Raw genomic sequence first — 18385 nt, forward strand, 5'->3', positions numbered from 1 at the left:
TACATATTTGGTTGCAAGCAGCTGATAAGAAACCATGAAATATAATGGTTTCATATTACTCTGGGTTCGAGTCCCAGAGCGAACATCAACTCTGAGATGCAGGTACATCCAGCTGACGAGTCACAAATAGGACGAAACGCGCGTCAAACTGGATTCCACTGCTAGCCTCTATCCATCTTTGGTTATAATGCTTGTAAATTAAGGTAATATCGAGGTAATACGTACAATATGCACATATGCCAATAAGAGACTGATCAATTTCAGTCCTAAACATCAATGGGAAGATTCAAGTAGAACAATACCAAGTGAATTCTGCATTCATGTTTGTTCTGGCTTTATTTAGATAGTATAAACATTTACTTATGTTAATCTCGTATCCATCTTATGAATCATTTTTAATTTCGCACTTGAACTCCTTGGTCTCTGTCCGTGTGAGAATTGTAATCAATAGTTGGAGATCTTAAGTGACATTATTCCAAATAGATTACAGTGACACAAAAGCATGCATTTCACACTTTTAAAGTATTTACCTTTAATATAACCTCCAACTGTACTGTATGAAATTAAAAAAATTTTCCTTTTTGTATTTTCTAAATTAAACTTCACAGTGCAATTAACATCATTCTCTCTTTATTTATGCTTATTTTGTTAGTTTCTTGTCCCTTTTTAGTGATATGTCATACTATTTTGTGGTTAAATATGCATACATGTTGCGTTCCACATTGTCTGTGGCTAAAAGTATTTTAACATGCCATTTGGAACTGAACAGTCAGTTCATAATAGACTTTATATACTAATTTAACTTGTTTTACTTTTCTCATTTATATATGGATTCAATCTAGAAATTAATAGTAGTCATAACGAAACATTAGTGTAACTATGATCTCCCATCGGCTGTATTCTAACTGTCTTCCGTTATATTTAATAACTATAGATCGTTAGAATCAGTTAAATTGTCCTATTGGCACATAACGTATTACTATGAAATACACTTTTTTGACAGTACATTTCTCCATCCCATAGAAATCTTATGAGTGTATTACACTTACAGTTATCTGAAAGTAAAAGATTGAAGGCTCCATAAGAAAACAGTTTTTTGAAAAATTTTAGAAGAAAGGGGGAAATTAGATGGTAAAACCAATGTCCAAAAGTATTTAGTAATGATTTTCTAAATATACCGGTAAAGGACGGTGGGTGGCCTATGCTCCCGAACGAGGGATAACAGGCGTAAGTAAGTAAAGCAACTACCAGTGTGTTTTAACAAACTTTGGAATTTGGTCACTTACTGATTAATGGACCTACTATGATCAAGTTGATTTCTTTTGCTGTCTTCTCAAAGAATTTGTACTTAAAAACAAAAATAATTGTATGTTTAGCAGTTTACAGAAAATTGAAAACAACCTACCATCTTCTAGCATTTGCTACAATAACACTATTGTCTATTGAAAAAGCATCACGTGGCAAACCATCGATATTCCATTGTTGAATTTTTACCGGATCACCAAGACATTGAGTTAATGAAAAAGGTTCAGAACAAGTGATATTTTGTTGTTTACATTGAATAATCCAATTTGAAATACATTCTTCTCTGTAAGTCGATGTAAATGGTCCCAAATAAGCAATTATTCCAGCTGATATCAGTACATCACCAATAAGATTATCATATAATTTTTCAAGATATTCAGCTGCTTGACGCCAACGGTCTTTTTCACCACCTAAACCACCTATCAACTTTGTAGCTCTTTCTAATTTAGTTGCACAATTTGATACTTCATCTTCCAGGCGTTTTTTCTCGTTTTGTGTAGATTTAAGTTTATTTTGTAAATTTTCTAATTTAGCTTCAACTTCAGCTAATGCATCTTGTGTCTTTTTTAAACATGCCATATTCTCTGTTAATTCTGCTTCAGCTTCAGCTAGTTTAATACGCTTTGGTGCTACAATTTTAGCTACACGATCATACTGTTCCATAGCTAATATCCACTTGCATAGACCTTCAGCAGCTGAACTAGCACGAGCTACTTTGGTTGGGTCGAATTCAGGATTTGTCATGAAATCTTTTCGTATACGTTGCATGATCTAGGGAAATATTAAATACAACAAATAATGTTATTCTCAAGCCCTGGTAAAAAGTAGACGTTCATGAATAAACCTGACAACTAATAAGAATACCATTAGATCAAAATAGAAAACATATGCAGATTTTGAAACGGATTTGTAAACAAACCTAAACTCCTCAAACGTGAACTAACATCAAACTACTAAAGTTAAATCAAATTATGTTTAATATTGTAAAGGTCTTTCAATCAACATAGATAACAGGAACTCCGTAAGTTCTGACGTGAAAGTAATAAATAGTAAACATGACTAGTTGAGATGGAATCCAAAACATAGAATGTCACAATTCTTTATCAGTTCGAAAAGGATCAATATGATAACATAAACACTTACCATGATTTACAAATTTATGAATATAGCAGTTTCAAAATTAGAATATGAGGTAACCTGTGGTTAGATAAACATACTACTGAAGTATGTTTAAGATGAGATCATACTTTATATGATAAGGATCAAATCTAATTCATGTAACCACATAGATTATTAGTTGAATATTTTATTTAATCATTAATGATATATCGATGAGACTACAATTTATGGACGACCTTTGAGCGGCGCTAGAGTGACCTTGAAAGTGTCCACCTAATAAAAAGGACCAATTGAGGGTTATGAACCAGTTTAAGGAATTAGAATTGGGATTTGAAGTTGATAGTTAAGGTTAGGAATTAGACCTAGGGTTTTCATCACGAACTGACATAATCTATAACGCCAAACCTTTTTTCACCCAAATGGATAAGTGAATTTCGCACCAAAATCCAAGACCTGTTATCTTATATCTGATTGGTTTGTCCATAAATTATAGTCTCGTCGACATATCCACTTAGAACAATCACCTTAATCCTAAGTGTTTTCATATCTTACCGTTGGGTTGATATTATCTTTGTCATACTCCTTCAATAGATTTAAAAAATTCAAATCACCAAGTAATTTCTTTGATGGTCCCCAATAATCATTAATCTTTTTACCTGTTCCTGATGGATCATTTACTTTATCTGGTTTAATATCACGCATAACACAAACACCTTCCATGACAAGTTTGACACCAGGTGGAGGATTTTGCATTGATTTCACTATTGTAATATCAGATGGTTTAAGTGTGTCTAATGCAGAAAGAGCCGCTTCTAATGCAGGTTGTGCTTCAGCTAAATCAGCACGACATTCATCACTTAATGCTTTAGAAGCATCAGCTTTTTGATTGACAATTTCTTCTTCAGCTTTTACTTTAACACGTTGTTCTTCAACTGTCACTGATTCAGTAGCTATAACAGTTAAAAGTTTTTCATTCTCTTCACTGGCTAATACAAGCTGAGGTTGAAGTTCTTCTAATTTGATTTGCATATCAGCTACTTGTTCTGCAGCGAACGCTAATTTATCTAGGCCATTGACATAGCTAAATTATAGTTATGAAAATAATTATAAATATCAAAGTCAAAAACATTTAGATCATTATCTATATTGAATAATTACAAAAGTGTTATATCCTAACGAACAATAAATGCATAGCAACTACTAGGAATTATTTATGGACTATTATCACATATATTTCTATCGGATAACTATTAAGTAACTATATTATATGTATATTCATATTCCTTTTATTGTAGGCTTTCATTTAACCTATTGACTATTATTTTACGATTTACTATTCTTAACTTATTCCCAATTTATTAGTTACAGTCTCTCACAATCACAGCCATATTTTGGCTTGATCTTGTATAATTGTTATTCTCTATTTTTTGGTAACGATTTGTTTGTATATAAGCCAAGTATGTCTGAAATATAGTATTTATACAGCGGGAGCTGATATGGGTGTTCTGGGCTCAATAGTCAGGGCTAGATGAGAAGGACTAATAAGGGCTCTAGGCTGTTCGTACCGATCAACACGTTATTGGTTAGGCACAGTGCTAAAACTGTATAGGTCCTGTCCTAATTGTCGATCTTATCACGTGAAAATCAACAGGGTAAAAGTCAACAAAAGTACACTTGGGACTGATGATTTATAAAAAAATCAACATTTGGTCATGAAAGAAGGTAGTCTGTCTAGATTACACTATTACTCTGTAAGCTGATTGACAAATGTCCGAGCGGAGATTTGTAGCACAGTTTGATGAGTTTGATAGAGTTTTGTTCTCTGAGCTGGATGGTTTGGTCGTGAAGCTTTCATCGTTCTTCTAAACGACATCATCCAGCACAGAGAACAAAACTCCATCAAAGTGTCCAATTGTTCAACTAATTATTATGAGTATAAAACAGTGATTTTTATACTTCATTCGTAAGTTATAATTATACTAGCGTAACTCTGTTAATTAATCTCTTAAGAATGTATTTAATTCTGAGCTGATATACTTACTATCTGATATTCAAACTCACAAAACAACCTGACCAGATTGTTAATAAGCCTAACAGCTAGTAATTTCTCTATAACCATTTCTATATTGAGAAATATTTTGGATGTAGTAATAATGTAACTAGAACATAACCATTCATGATTTTATGATATAGTTATGGATTTGTTATGTAAAGTTTAGCTGAAGTCTAACATGATATAAACTGTTATGGAAGAACGGAATGGTTCTTAAACATGAACAATCTTAGATGAAAAAGGTAAATAATTAACCGAATCATACTAAGTAACGACGTATTAAGTTTCAGATTCAATGGTAGGTTTGATGACAGTGTTTTAAAGGAAGTAGTTTGATTTTATCTGTCAAGACGCAATAAAGTTGTAATTGGATGAAGAAAATGAGACGAAACAACCTCTTCCGTTTTTTTACGTTACTGTTACTCACTAGATCTTATAAAACTGTCCATATTTTTGTGTATTGAAGCGTGATTTACAAGCAAACATTATGATATTCCCTTGGTTGATTTATATGGACTGGTTAAATCATGTCCATAGTTATTTAAGGAATATAGTAGTTTATTGAAAAATCGATGAGAGATTCGATTATAGGGTGTTTAAGAGTTTAGAGTATCACAGGAAGATTGTGTAATAGTCTTACATTTAAAGGAAAATAGTGAGACGAAATTAGTTTACGGGCCACATATATGAGAGATAATTATCCAACCGACAAATGTAAAACAGGAATAAAGAAAATGAGTAACGATGATAAAAGTCTGAATGGAGCTAATTTACTCAACTGGATTGGGTATCGTACCAGTGTTGGAATTAATATTCTCTTTGCAAATCTTTCATCAATTGTTCTTCACATTGTGTATGATTCTCCAAATTCACAATCCCTTCTTATTTTCCTTTTTGTTTCCTTCAATTCGATCTTCTTAGCTTTCTGCTGCCATACATTTCACTTCTGATTGGTGTTAAATACTACTTATGTCAACAGACATAAGTAGCATGCACAACAAGATGACCCTCATAACAAGCAGATGACACTTTTTGGACGTATTTAAGTTGTAACTGATGTGAATGTTCACTTTATCGTTATATAACGTTATCTTATTTATTTATTTTTGTGAACATTATTTCAGTCATTGTAATACAATAATTATGGATTAAAAGTTTCCAGCTTGATGGTGAAGTTATTGAACGTAATTGTTCAATTAAACGTACTTTATCTTTGAGGATCACTAAGCTATTTATGTAAGACAGAGTAAAAAGTCAGTAGACTATTATGAGGTTAATAAAAAGAAATTGGACGCCTTTGTAACAAAAAGTAAATTCAACATCAAACTTTCTGAAACGGCTAGGAAGTACCTGAACGGTTAGATATTTTAAAACACTGGATTTTCAATAGATAATGAATTGATATTCAAGTTTTATAAGGAAAAAGTAGATAGGTTAATAGGTGCTTCTTCAAGATTGACATGATAAACCGAGGACGGGTTTACTGCGCAGCAGTTCTTTCCGTCCTACCTTATGGTAGTGAAACAGTCAGTCAGTCAGTCAGTCAGTCAGTCTGTCTGTCTATCTGTGTGTCTGTCAGTCTATCTGTCTGTCTGTCAGTCATTCAGTCAATCAGTCAGTCAGTAACAAAGTAGGACTTCGTGCGTACGTACATCAGTTCGAGTTGCCACACCACATTAGCATAGAGATGCAGTGGTCGATTCAAATCCCGTAGTGGTAGAGGTAATAAGAGTATAAGCAGTAATCGGAAACATTAGGGTTGGAAGATGTTATTCAAGGAGTATAATCCAGTGAAATAAATTTGGAAAGAGGAAAATCAGGGATATGAAGAATTCAAAACATTAAAATTTGGGAGAACGCAAAGAGTGGATGCACCTGCATCATTGCAAACGATTTTGAGCCATGTCATTCAAGGTCTCTAACCATCGGTTGCTATCGTCTTTCGGATCACAACCCAGTTGTCTACTTCTATCAACATGGCTCAGACCACTTGTCAGTGTCTTCATGGATTTGTGCCATGTTTTGGTCTGGCCATCCCTAGCCTTCTCCCAACCGATTCCTACACCATAAAACATCGCTCATCGGGGCATTCGGTGGTTGAGCATACGTAACACGAGTCCCAGCAATCTCAACTGATGAAATTTCATTACTTCATCAATTGATTTGCGGTTTTCACATAGTACTCGTTTCTTAACAACCGCATTACTTACTCGATGGTCCCAGGATATACGAGCAATACTTCGAGGACACCTATGATCGAATACTAGTAACCTACGAATATCCTCTACTCTTATCGGCCATGTCTCACTGCCATAAAGTAGGATGGAACGAACTGCTGCGCAGTAAACCCGTTCTTTGGTTGATGGACGGATATCTCGCCTACGCCATAAATGACGAAAGTTGATAAAAGCTAGTCGAGCCTTTTGTATCCGTGCTGAGATTTCGTCACACACCAGACCACAAGGGCTGATGAGACTTCCAAGATAAGTGAAGCGATCGACACGCTCGATTACTTCACTCCCTATCATTAGTTCGTGTGTCAATGCAACCCAATCCTGAAGCAACATTTTGCATTTCGAGGGGGAGAATCGCATCCCGAACATGCTTGCATTATTGCTTAGAGAGGTCAGAAGACTCTGCATTTTGTCAGCGTCTTCACCAAATAAAACTATGTCATCAGCATATTCTAAGTCAACAAGTGAACCTCTCGATAGAAGTTCAGCCCCTGTAAATTTAGATGAGGAGAGTGTTATCTCTAAAAGCACGTCCACGACAAAGTTGAACAAGAATGGAGAGAGTGGACAGCCCTGACGAACACCACTTGAGGTAATCATTTCTGATGACAGTTCGCCATAAGCTCTCACTCTACCAGTTGTGTTCGAGTAGAGAGCCTTTACAAGGTTAATGTACTTCTTTGGTACCCCTTTCAGTGACAAACACTGCCATAGAACCTTACGATCGACAGAGTCGAATGCCGCCTTAAGGTTGAGAAATACTACGATTGTAAGGCGTCTGAATGTGTGTCTGTGTTCTAGAACCTGACGTAGTGTGGTCTATACAACCACGTCCAGATCGAAAACCAGCCTGTTTTTCTCTAGTCTGTTCTTCATGAGCTTTGGTTAGGCGTCGAAGTATTATTGAAGCTAATATTTTAGACACTATATTTGTCAAACTGATTCCTCTGTGATTGTCACAAGTGGACTTTTGTCCTTTCTTATAGACTGGCACAATCAGTGATTGAGACCAGTCAGATGGGATTACTTCCACTTTCCAAATTCTACCTAAGACCTCAGTTAATCTCACTGCTAATACTGAACCACCATCCTTAAAAATCTCAGGAGTAAACCTGTCAGGGCCTGCTGCTCTCCCTCGCTTCAGATTTCCTATGGCTTTTTCAACTTCGTAAAGAGACGGACGACCTACATTAACTTGCCATTCAGGTTGACTAGAGATCGTGGGAAACCGAAGTGTGGATGAAGGCCAATTGAACTGGTCCCTAAAGTGTTCTGCCCATCGATCCAATCTCCTGGATTGAGAATGTATAATATGTCCATCTTTCTCTGAGAGCGTTTCGCTAACAGTCGGGTTTCCAATACCGGTTTCCTTAACAAGTCTGAACAATGGTCTGCTATTACCTATTGCTGCTGCCTTTTCCATCTCTCTTGCTTTCGCTACCCACCACTGTTCACAGTCATTGCGTAGACTTCTTGTCAGCTTGCGCTTAAGCTGACTCCGCTCTTCATTATGTTCAGAGCCAGGTGGAATGAGTTTCCGAGCATCTATCAGTGAGATACATGCTGCTGAGATCCAGTGTTGCTCGCTAACCTTTTGGTTTACCTTATTAGCAGATATCACTGCTGTTTCCACAGCTTTTCGGATATCATTCCATGCTGCCTCAGAGTGGGCATCACATACACGGCTGCCTAACTGTTTTTCTAGTTGTTCCTGAAATATACTCTTAGCTTGACTATAATGAAGTAGGCCCCTAAGAGGTTTCCTGGCAGCGTCTTACCTACGTCCAGTAAGACGCAGACAAATACGCGCTCGTACTAGAGCATGATCTGAATCTAAGCATGTGCTGCAGAATGAGCGACAGTCTTCTATCGAGCCCCTCCATCGGTGGCTGATAGCGATGTGACCTATTTAGGTCCAACGTTGGGACGAATTATGGGGTAGCCATGTCAAAAGATGTTTTTCCTTATGCTTAAAGTTAGTATTTGCAAGGGACTGGTAAAAGTTGAGGATATTCGTAGGTTACTAGTATTCGATCATAGGTGTCCTCGAAGTATTGCTCGTATATCCTGGGACCATCGAGTAAGTAATGCGGTTGTTAAGAAACGAGTACTATGTGAAAACCGCAAATCAATTGATGAAGTAATGAAATTTCATCAGTTGAGATTGCTGGGACTCGTGTTACGTATGCTCAACCACCGAATGCCCCGATGAGCGATGTTTTATGGTGTAGGAATCGGTTGGGAGAAGGCTAGGGATGGCCAGACCAAAACATGGCACAAATCCATGAAGACACTGACAAGTGGTCTGAGCCATGTTGATAGAAGTAGACAACTGGGTTGTGATCCGAAAGACGATAGCAACCGATGGTTAGAGACCTTGAATGACATGGCTCAAAATCGTTTGCAATGATGCAGGTGCATCCACTCTTTGCGTTCTCCCAAATTTTAATGTTTTGAATTCTTCATATCCCTGATTTTCCTCTTTCCAAATTTATTTCACTGGATTATACTCCTTGAATAACATCTTCCAACCCTAATGTTTCCGATTACTGCTTATACTCTTATTACCTCTACCACTACGGGATTTGAATCGACCACTGCATCTCTATGCTAATGTGGTGTGGCAACTCGAACTGATGTACGTACGCACGAAGTCCTACGTTGTTACTGACTGACTGGATAAACCAAGATAAATAGATTTATAAAAAAGCTTAATGAATAAACTGTGTTTTATGGATTTTATTGTTATCCATAATATGTAAAAGTAGTCCGAATTGAAGCATCTATTTATGGAGATTACATTACTAGAGATTAGTCACGAATATCAACAATATGAAACCCGACAGGGTTTTGTAGAGATTGTAGTAATTTCAACAGTTGAAGTTCGACATTAACACCGTTGGATGTTGGCTGAATGGTCTAGTTGGTTAAGCGCCTGGCGCGAGACTGGTAGGTCCTGGGTTCGAATCCCGCGAGGCAGGGTAGTGGACGCGCACTGCTGAGGAGTCCCAGAGTAGGACGAAACGGCCGTTCACTGCTTCCAGGTTTTCCATGGTGGTCTAGCCTCAATTCACTCATGATCTCAACTGTTGAAATATGAAATCCATTACGTAATAAATGAAATTATATTACTTACCGCATTTTAGCTTTCATTGTATCATTTTGTTTTTGAGTTAATAATCTTTGAAAACTATCAATTAATTCTAAATATGACGTTGGTGTTACATAAGTTTTTCGACCTAAATTCATTAAAAATTTCTCAGCTAATGGTGTAATTGAAGTATGAAAATATTTGAATAAATGTACAGTGCATTCACGAATATCACTTTCCATATCCAAATTTTGAAGTGCTTTATTGGCAACTCGAACTAAACCATCTTCCGGCCAAGGCTAGTAAAGTAAGTGATTTGATATAAAAAAAGTGAAAACGTATATTCATTCGTTTATTAAATTGACCGTAAACTGTAATTACATAATGATATACTTTGAAATTAATCAGTTTTCGGACTTTTTTATACCGACGCAACGTAGAACCTGGTAAATGTGTACACCAGTTCAAGCTGTCAATATCATATTAACACAGGGAGATAAAACTGTTAGAACGAATCCCAGAGTATTAAAGGTAGTAAAAGAATTAGTGGCTATGGGATGGAATAGACATTGAAAACAAGATTCAAAAAAATAAAAATTAATGAAATAAAAAGACTATGAGAAGATTATAAATATAGGATCTAAGATAGTGTAGTGTCTGTTATTATGTTAAGCCCATATACCTTATTCTAGCTTTCGGACAGCTCAATCTATTCATTCTGACCTTGTTAATTATTCGCTTATCAATCTTCACTGTTTTTATACGAGCACGTAGGTGTGTGTACACTTCTTATCCCATTACTCATCACATGTCTGTAACTTATTTTTGTGTAACTATAGATATTCGTTAACGCTTGACTAAAGGGAGTGGGCTTACCCGCCATCTCCACTGCGCGTCGTTTCTCTTCTCCCTGAATGACATGGCTCAAAATCGTTTGCAATGACGCAGGTGTATACACTCTTGTGTTCTTCCAAACTCTAATCTCTTGATTCCTCCTTGTCTCTTTTTTCTTTTCCCAAATTTATTTCACTGGATTATACTCTTTAAATAACACCTACAAACCCTAATCTTTCCGATTACCGCTTATACTCTTATTACCTCTACCACTACGGGATTTGAATCGACAACTGCATCTCAGTGCTAATGTGGTATGGCAACTCGAACTGATGTACGTACGTACGTAGGTACGTACGAAGCTCTACGTTGTTACTGACTGACTGACTGACAAAATATATGTATTCACAAGTCCGTTCTCGTCGTTTGACTTATTTAATTCCGTTATTGACTAACGCGATTAAAGTCGATGATTATATACGAGGATAGGCGACATATATATTTAAATAACAATAATTCATGCGATGTAATTGGAGTCAGAACTCGGGCCACTAAAGTGGAGAGCCCGTCAACAAACATCCTCCGACCTAAATAACGAAAAAATTAAGGGCCTCACAGGAGTACAAAAAATGGATAACTTTGAACCATTACAAATGATTTCGAACATTAGCACTAACCATTGGTTACGAAAATCACGTGGACCCCAACCAGATAGTCTACACCTGTTAATATGGCTAAGTCAAATTGTTATAGGCTTCATAAGTCATTGGCACTTCTTAGTTTGGGAGCTACTAGTTTTCTTCCAACCTACTCATACACCAGACAGCATCATCCGTCACGGTAGGCTGTGGTTAGGCATATTTAACACAAGTACCAACAACCTCAGTCAATGAAGATTTAATATCTCTTCAACTGATTAACATCGTTAAGTAATATTACATCCCTAACCCAGGCATTGCTTACTCGGTGATCCTGAAATACACGAACGATGCTTCGAAGACATGCATAATCGAATATCAGTAACGTGAAAATATCCCTTATATTCGGTGACCATGTTTCACAACTATGAAGTAGGAAGGAGTGAGCTACTGAGTAATAAACTCGTCCTACTCCACAATTGATGCAGTTTGAAGAAAGTTGATCAAGCTTCCTGAACCTGTGCTGAGATTTTGTTAGACGCCAGACTATCAGGATTGATTGGACTCTTAAGATAAGTGAGGCAGTCAGTATGCTCAACTACTGCATCCCTTACCATTCATTTGAGGGCTGATACAGGCTAGTTGTGAAGCAATATTTTGAATTTGGAGAGAGAAAGAATCGCATCCCAAACATGCTTCCATTGTTCCTTCAGATGGTCATAAGACTGCATTCCATAAGTATTTTCACAAAACAGAACCATATCATCTGGGTATTCTAAATCAGCAAGCAAATCTCCTGATAAAAGATCAACCCATGAAAAGCCAGCCGACTAGAGATTTTTCTCTAGAAGGATGTCAAGAACTAACTTAAATAAAAATGGAGAAAGCGAACAAACGTGACGAACACTACTTGACACTGCCAATCTTGATGACAGTTCACCATAATCTCTGACTCTACTAGTAGTGTTTGAATAGAGAGACTGTACAAGGTTGATGTAATTTTTGTTACACCATTCAATTATAGACACTCCCATAGTACCTTATGATCAAAAGAGTTGAATGCTGCCTTAAGTTCAGAGAATACGTCTATAGTCGAACGTTGTAAAATATGTTCATGTCCCATAACCTAAAAATGGTGAATATCTGATCTATACAAATTCAAAAGATAAATAGATTTAAATTATTTTCACTTAGAGAATCTAGTTGTGAATGATTTTTCAGAATACCTATCAGAGTTGAAAAACACAAGAATTTTGTAGAAGCCGTCTAATTATGAAGTAACTTCATTAATAACTCTGTGCTTATCGATTATTTGTAAATATTCATAAATATTTCATCCAACCACTTCAGAAACGTCGGGTGGATCCACTGACTAAATACTTCCTTTTATCAACTTGTTCTTATCACTTTTATTCTCGTTCCGTGTATCATTAGCGTAGGTGATTCTTTGTTTTCAAATCTGTTGATGTTTGTGGTAAACGGATTTTCCTTGCTTATAAGTAGCGTCATTTCATGAGTCTGTCTCACCACAGGGTTATTAGATCACTGAAATGAACGATATCAACCTAGTTAACTACATGTTGACTAAATACCCTAAAATAAGGATAAATAATTAGCCAACAAGAAAATATATTAGATAAACAAATATAAATTAACTAACCTGAAACCAATCAATGGTGCAGCAGTTAATTAAAGCAGGAAATTGTCTTAAACGATTTCTAAATGCTTCTCCTATAGGTGAAAATGCCATAACTACATGCAATTTTTCTCGACATCTATCCACAAATAAAGCATACAATGCTAAAGGTGATAGATCAAGTGATTTATGTCCACCTGATGCTGCAAGACTACTTTGTATGATATCCATTAATTCAGCTTTTTCTTCAGAACTATAAAGATTTGGAACTTCACCAGAATTGAGTAAACTATCTATATCTTCTAAGAAAGTTTCTTCTTTGATTTGACTATCAGTCATTAGAAAGACAGTATTTTTACCTTCTGCGCCAGCTCGTCGTAGTAAAGTCTAATTTTAGAAAACAAATTTATTAATTCGGTTGTGAAAAATTAATTTAACCTTTTATCAAAGAATATACACTGTGGGGTGAGTGAGACTATACCGAAAAATTCACTTGATTTCTCCTGTCTTGGATCATGTAAATACTACCAAACAGTTATTCCCTTTTAATCTTTTATCTAGTGATCCCAGGTTGTGAATATGAATAATCAAAATATTTTGAAACCCCAAACTACTTGGCCTGGTGGCTAAAATGAGAACTGTGTGGACAGAGACTGACCAACATTGCCTTCGCATAAATTTTCCCCGAATATAATGTCTTTTAGTGTTGCTATCGATTAAATTAAAGAAATATGGACTAGTAAATATTGAGTCAGTAGACTGAACATCGTATGATCGTCGCGAGTCGTAAATGTTCTACGTTCTATCTTATATAAGATTATTGGTGTGCATTGCTAATTTCAAAACTCAGCTGAAATAATTGTTCATTAGTACTTTTGCATTTGGTATTCGTTCTTGATGAAAGCTATCCATCTTTAAAATCTCCGTACGTCATTTGTTTAAAAACCCAATAATAAAATTAAGTATTAAGGTGAAAACAATGGGACACAATTGATCCATTTTTTATAGTTTACCTTTATATCTTCACGCCATTCATTTTTACCATAATTTTTAGATATTTCAGGTTGAAATACTGTATAACCTGCTATTGCGGATGCTAATCTAGTTAGTGATTGACGCCCAGAACCACCAACCCCAACTAGTAATGCGTGACCACCAGGAACTCGAAGAATCCGACAAATTCTTGATAAATGCTCCAGAACATATCTATTTTAATGGAATGAACATTTGCTAAATTTTCACAGCTACTGACAACTTTAATGATAAGACTTAAAGAACAAATTGAAGTATAGAATATTGACTATTGATAAATAAATAAATGCGTAAACACGAGACAATGGTTGGTACGTTAAACATAATTATCATCAATTGTTGAGGACTTTAGATGATAATGGCTCCAAAGTAGTCGTACAGATACATATCCATTCATACTTTATCTTCCTGTGAAATATTCCATTTTAATATTAGACCATACTGTTTATTTAGATGAATTCACTTTTTTTCCTTTATTATCCTGTTTTCTACCTTTTATCAAATGATGACAGTCAAAGTTACAAATGCATAACTGATATGATCAATTATAAGGTTTCAGAAAGTTATGATTTTCTATACAAAGATTAGAATACTTCACGTAGGCATGTAATAATAGAAGTTCCAACAGATAACGGCGAGACTACAATTTATAGACGAACCAATCAGCTGAAAGATAACAGGTCTTGGATTTTGGCACAAAATTCACTCATCCATTTTGATAAATAGAGTTTTGGAATTATATTTGATGTCAGTTCGTGATGAAAATCCAAAAATCTAATTCCTAGTCCTAACCATCAACTGTAAGTCATAAATTGAATTCCCCACACTAATTTAAAACCCTCATTTGGTCATAGTTATCAGGTGGATACTCTTAAAGTCAGTCTAGTGACGCTCAAAGGTCGTCCATAAATTATAGTCTCGCCGATTTCAACAACAGGGTGATAAAACCAATAGACTTAGTCGATATTTTTAAAGTGAAACCATACTGTTGAAAAAATCATTTACCACAATAAATTAATATAAATAAGAACTGTAGGGCTTAAAACAGTTTATGTTAAATTCTGAAGCGTATTATGTAAAACTACATTTACGGTTAAACCCTAAATTGATGAAATTTATTGTATTAGTAAAGAGATAATATAAAAACCACAGATTGAATATTGAATAAAACATCTGTTGCTTATCCATCATCATATTTCCAGACTTCATTCTATGTAAATTTAGGGGGAATTTGAAGACAAATGTTGATCGTAAAAATGTCAGATTATATCATTATAAACTAAATCAATTAGCTCTAGAAGACTAATCGGTCTTATTATCTTTTATTATATGTGGTCCTTATAGTTTCTGACTACTACATTTTCTACTCACTTGATATTGTTTTAATGTATCTTCCCATTGTTATTTAAAACTGCAATTGATCAGTCTCTTGTTGGCATATGTGCATCTTGTGCGGATAGTGCTAGTCACGATTCATTTTTGCTTAAAAAGCTTGAGACTCAAGGCTACATCGAGGCAATCCGCACAGGATGCACATATGCCAACAAGAGACTGATCAATTACAGTTTTAAATAACAATGGGAAGATACAAGTAAAACAACACTAAGTGGATTTAAACTTCACCCGATTGCACATTCTGGTGGCTATCAGGACTCAGTAGCTAAGTGGATAACGCGATGGCATTTGAAACAAACGGTACTGAATACGAGTGCCAGAGTGAACATCAACTTTAAGATGCAGGTACATTCAGCTGATGAGTCCCAAAAGGGACGAAAGGCGCGTTCGGATTCCAGTGCTAGTCATTATGCATCTTTGCTTACATTTTCTACTGTTGAATCAATCAGAAATGATAACCAAAAAGCATGGAGAACTAATCATTCCCCAAAGGCGTAATATAGTATTTCATGAAGTTACATAGGATACTTTGTTTTTTGAATAACCTGTGATAAAGTCTGTTCACAAATCTAGGAAGGTATAATGCCCTTCTAGTAAAAAAAAGAATAATACCAAGCAAATGTATAAGTTTCAGACTACTTGGAGATTATTTTTAATCACAATCTATCACAACAACCTACACTAAAACCAATAAAATCGTTGGTTGGTTTTGTAAATTTTTGATTTTTATAAAATTGAAATCTACCTAAATATGACTAATGACATTTTCTTTTTGTTAGCATTGTTGTAATCTTCTAAACAATGTTCCACAATAGGATACATTGCTTGAATATCTTTAATTTCTTCATAGACTCTATCTTCTGGCATTGATTCAGGATTCATAAAATCACCAAACATTAAATAACTACTCAAATGTGTTTCACGGATCTAAATGCATAAAAATAAATTATCGATAATAAATACATGACAATATTAAAAAAAACGTAATAGTTTTACCAAGGAAGTGGTCATCCACAACCTCATCATAGATCATATTCTACTTATCCAGATCATGCTATGATCATGAAATAATGCAACCAATCAGTTGTAATCTCATGATTCACGCATTTATTTAATTAACAATCAGTCAGTCAGTCAGTCAATCAGCTACAACATAGGATCAGGCATATATATGCATCGGTTCAAGTTGCCATATCTCATTAACACAACAAGATGGACACCGGATTCATAGAAGTAGTTAATTCAGTGGTTGTAATATATAAAAGAAAGATTGCATGTAAGGACATAGTATAGGAAGGAAGAATTAGTTCGCAGAAAGAAAGATATAAAGCGATTTTAATCTCTTATTTTAAGGGAAGACAAAGACAATGTGACCGATTCTGAACCATGTCACCAAGAATCTCCAACCATTGGGTACGATAGTCGTGTGGACCCCGAACCACTAGTCTGCATCTACCAACATGGCTCAGACTAGAATTTAGTGACGCTGAGCACTAATTCCACGTTTTGATTTGGTCGCCCCTAACTTTCTTCTAATGATCCCCAACACTAGTTAGCATTGCGCGTTGTGGTAATCGGTGTTCAGGCATACACAAAACGTGACCCAACCATCTCAGTCGATGAAGATTCACAATATAAGCAAACAAACAATACAAAAATGAATTATCAAAAGGGGTTTTGTGGAGATTTTAGAAATTTCACTGATTGAAATCATGAGTCATTTGAAGCTAGACCACCATTGAAACCCTGGAAGCACTGGACAGCCGTTTCGTCCTAGTATGGGACTCCTCAGCAGCGCTCATCCACGATCCCGCACCCCGCGAGATTCGAACCCAGGACCTATCAGTCTCGCACTAGGCGCCTAACCAACTAGACCACTGAGCTGGTCGGCATCCAACGGTGTTAATGTTTAACTTCAAACAATCCGCGAAGTTGCGCCACCGTACACCATTGTCATCAGTGAATTGATATCTCACAACAGACCTGGTTGAACTCCACTGGTAAAGGCTCACTAGAACTCCAGGAAATGCCTCTTGAAGTCAGTCACTAGTTGATCACTAGTTTTCAACAACTGTCTAGCTCATGTCTGTCAGTAATTAAATGAATTATCGATAGACAACTATTCATAAATGCCATTTCTAGAAAGTAAATATTTTAGTGATAAAGAAATTAAAAAAACCAAAATTCAAAATGAATCCAAACTTACTTCTTCACCTTCTTTCATAGTCAAATGAGAAAACAATTGATCAAACTTCTCTTTAAAATTATTTTGTAAACAACGTTTAATGAATCTGTGAATAAAGTTCGAAAATAAAAATAAATCGAATTACACTGTAAATAGAAAAAATGACATTTCATTATATTTTCAATAAAAGAATTCAATAATAAGATCATTGCTTGAACAGATCATCCAGAAGATACACGTGGTTAATAATAGTTGCCTACGTAAAATACTTCAGATCCATTAGCCAGACACCATCAGTAACAGTCTACTGTGGGAGAGAACAAACCAGATCCAAGTGGAGGGAGAAATCAGGAAGGAGAGCTGAGAAAAACACTGAACTGCGTCACAAAGTAAGCCTTCGCTTTGAATCCTCAAGGCCGAAAGGAGAGTCGGAAGACCAAAGAACACATTACACCGAGAGATGAAGAGAGACGTGAGAAGAATAAAGAACAATTGTATAGAACTGAAAAGGAAGTCCGAGGACAGAATGGGTTGGAGAATGTTGGTTGGCGGTCTATGCTTCATCCGAAGTAACAGGCGTAATTAAGTATGTTGAAAAGATCACAATGTTCATAGATGCTTTATTTATGTGAACCAAGTAGCATTAGTGGATTTGTGTTAATTCAGTTTGACAACATATAACTTAGGTCTAGTTGTTAAGAACCTTTTATAAATTGAAAAGTGGAAAATATTTACATACTAAAATTCTATTTATTTATTAAACAAAAACAAGGAATTACTAACATCCCAGATTTGAAAACTTCTCGCTCAAAACAATAAATAAGCTGATGATTCACAATCGATTGATGACTGGTTGGTGGTCA

The 18385-nt window shown here is 35.6% G+C and overlaps 1 protein-coding gene across 1 annotated transcript in view; it reads right to left on the bottom strand.

Annotated features, from left to right (window-relative positions):
* DNAH3_2 (Dynein heavy chain 3, axonemal) overlaps positions 1–18385 on the bottom strand; it is a gene marked incomplete at both ends in the record, with an annotated part of 112211 nt that overhangs the window by 47381 nt on the left and 46445 nt on the right. Inside the window, 7 exons of the mRNA XM_051219062.1 lie at positions 1406–2076; positions 2977–3505; positions 9848–10101; positions 12935–13297; positions 13924–14116; positions 16083–16264; positions 17544–17628. Of these exons, the coding sequence (XP_051069830.1) occupies positions 1406–2076; positions 2977–3505; positions 9848–10101; positions 12935–13297; positions 13924–14116; positions 16083–16264; positions 17544–17628 (2277 nt within the window). The remainder of the gene's footprint in view (positions 1–1405; positions 2077–2976; positions 3506–9847; positions 10102–12934; positions 13298–13923; positions 14117–16082; positions 16265–17543; positions 17629–18385) is intronic.

The sequence above is a fragment of the Schistosoma haematobium genome, chromosome 3, assembly GCF_000699445.3.
Source record: "Schistosoma haematobium chromosome 3, whole genome shotgun sequence".
Lineage (NCBI taxonomy): Eukaryota > Metazoa > Platyhelminthes > Trematoda > Strigeidida > Schistosomatidae > Schistosoma > Schistosoma haematobium.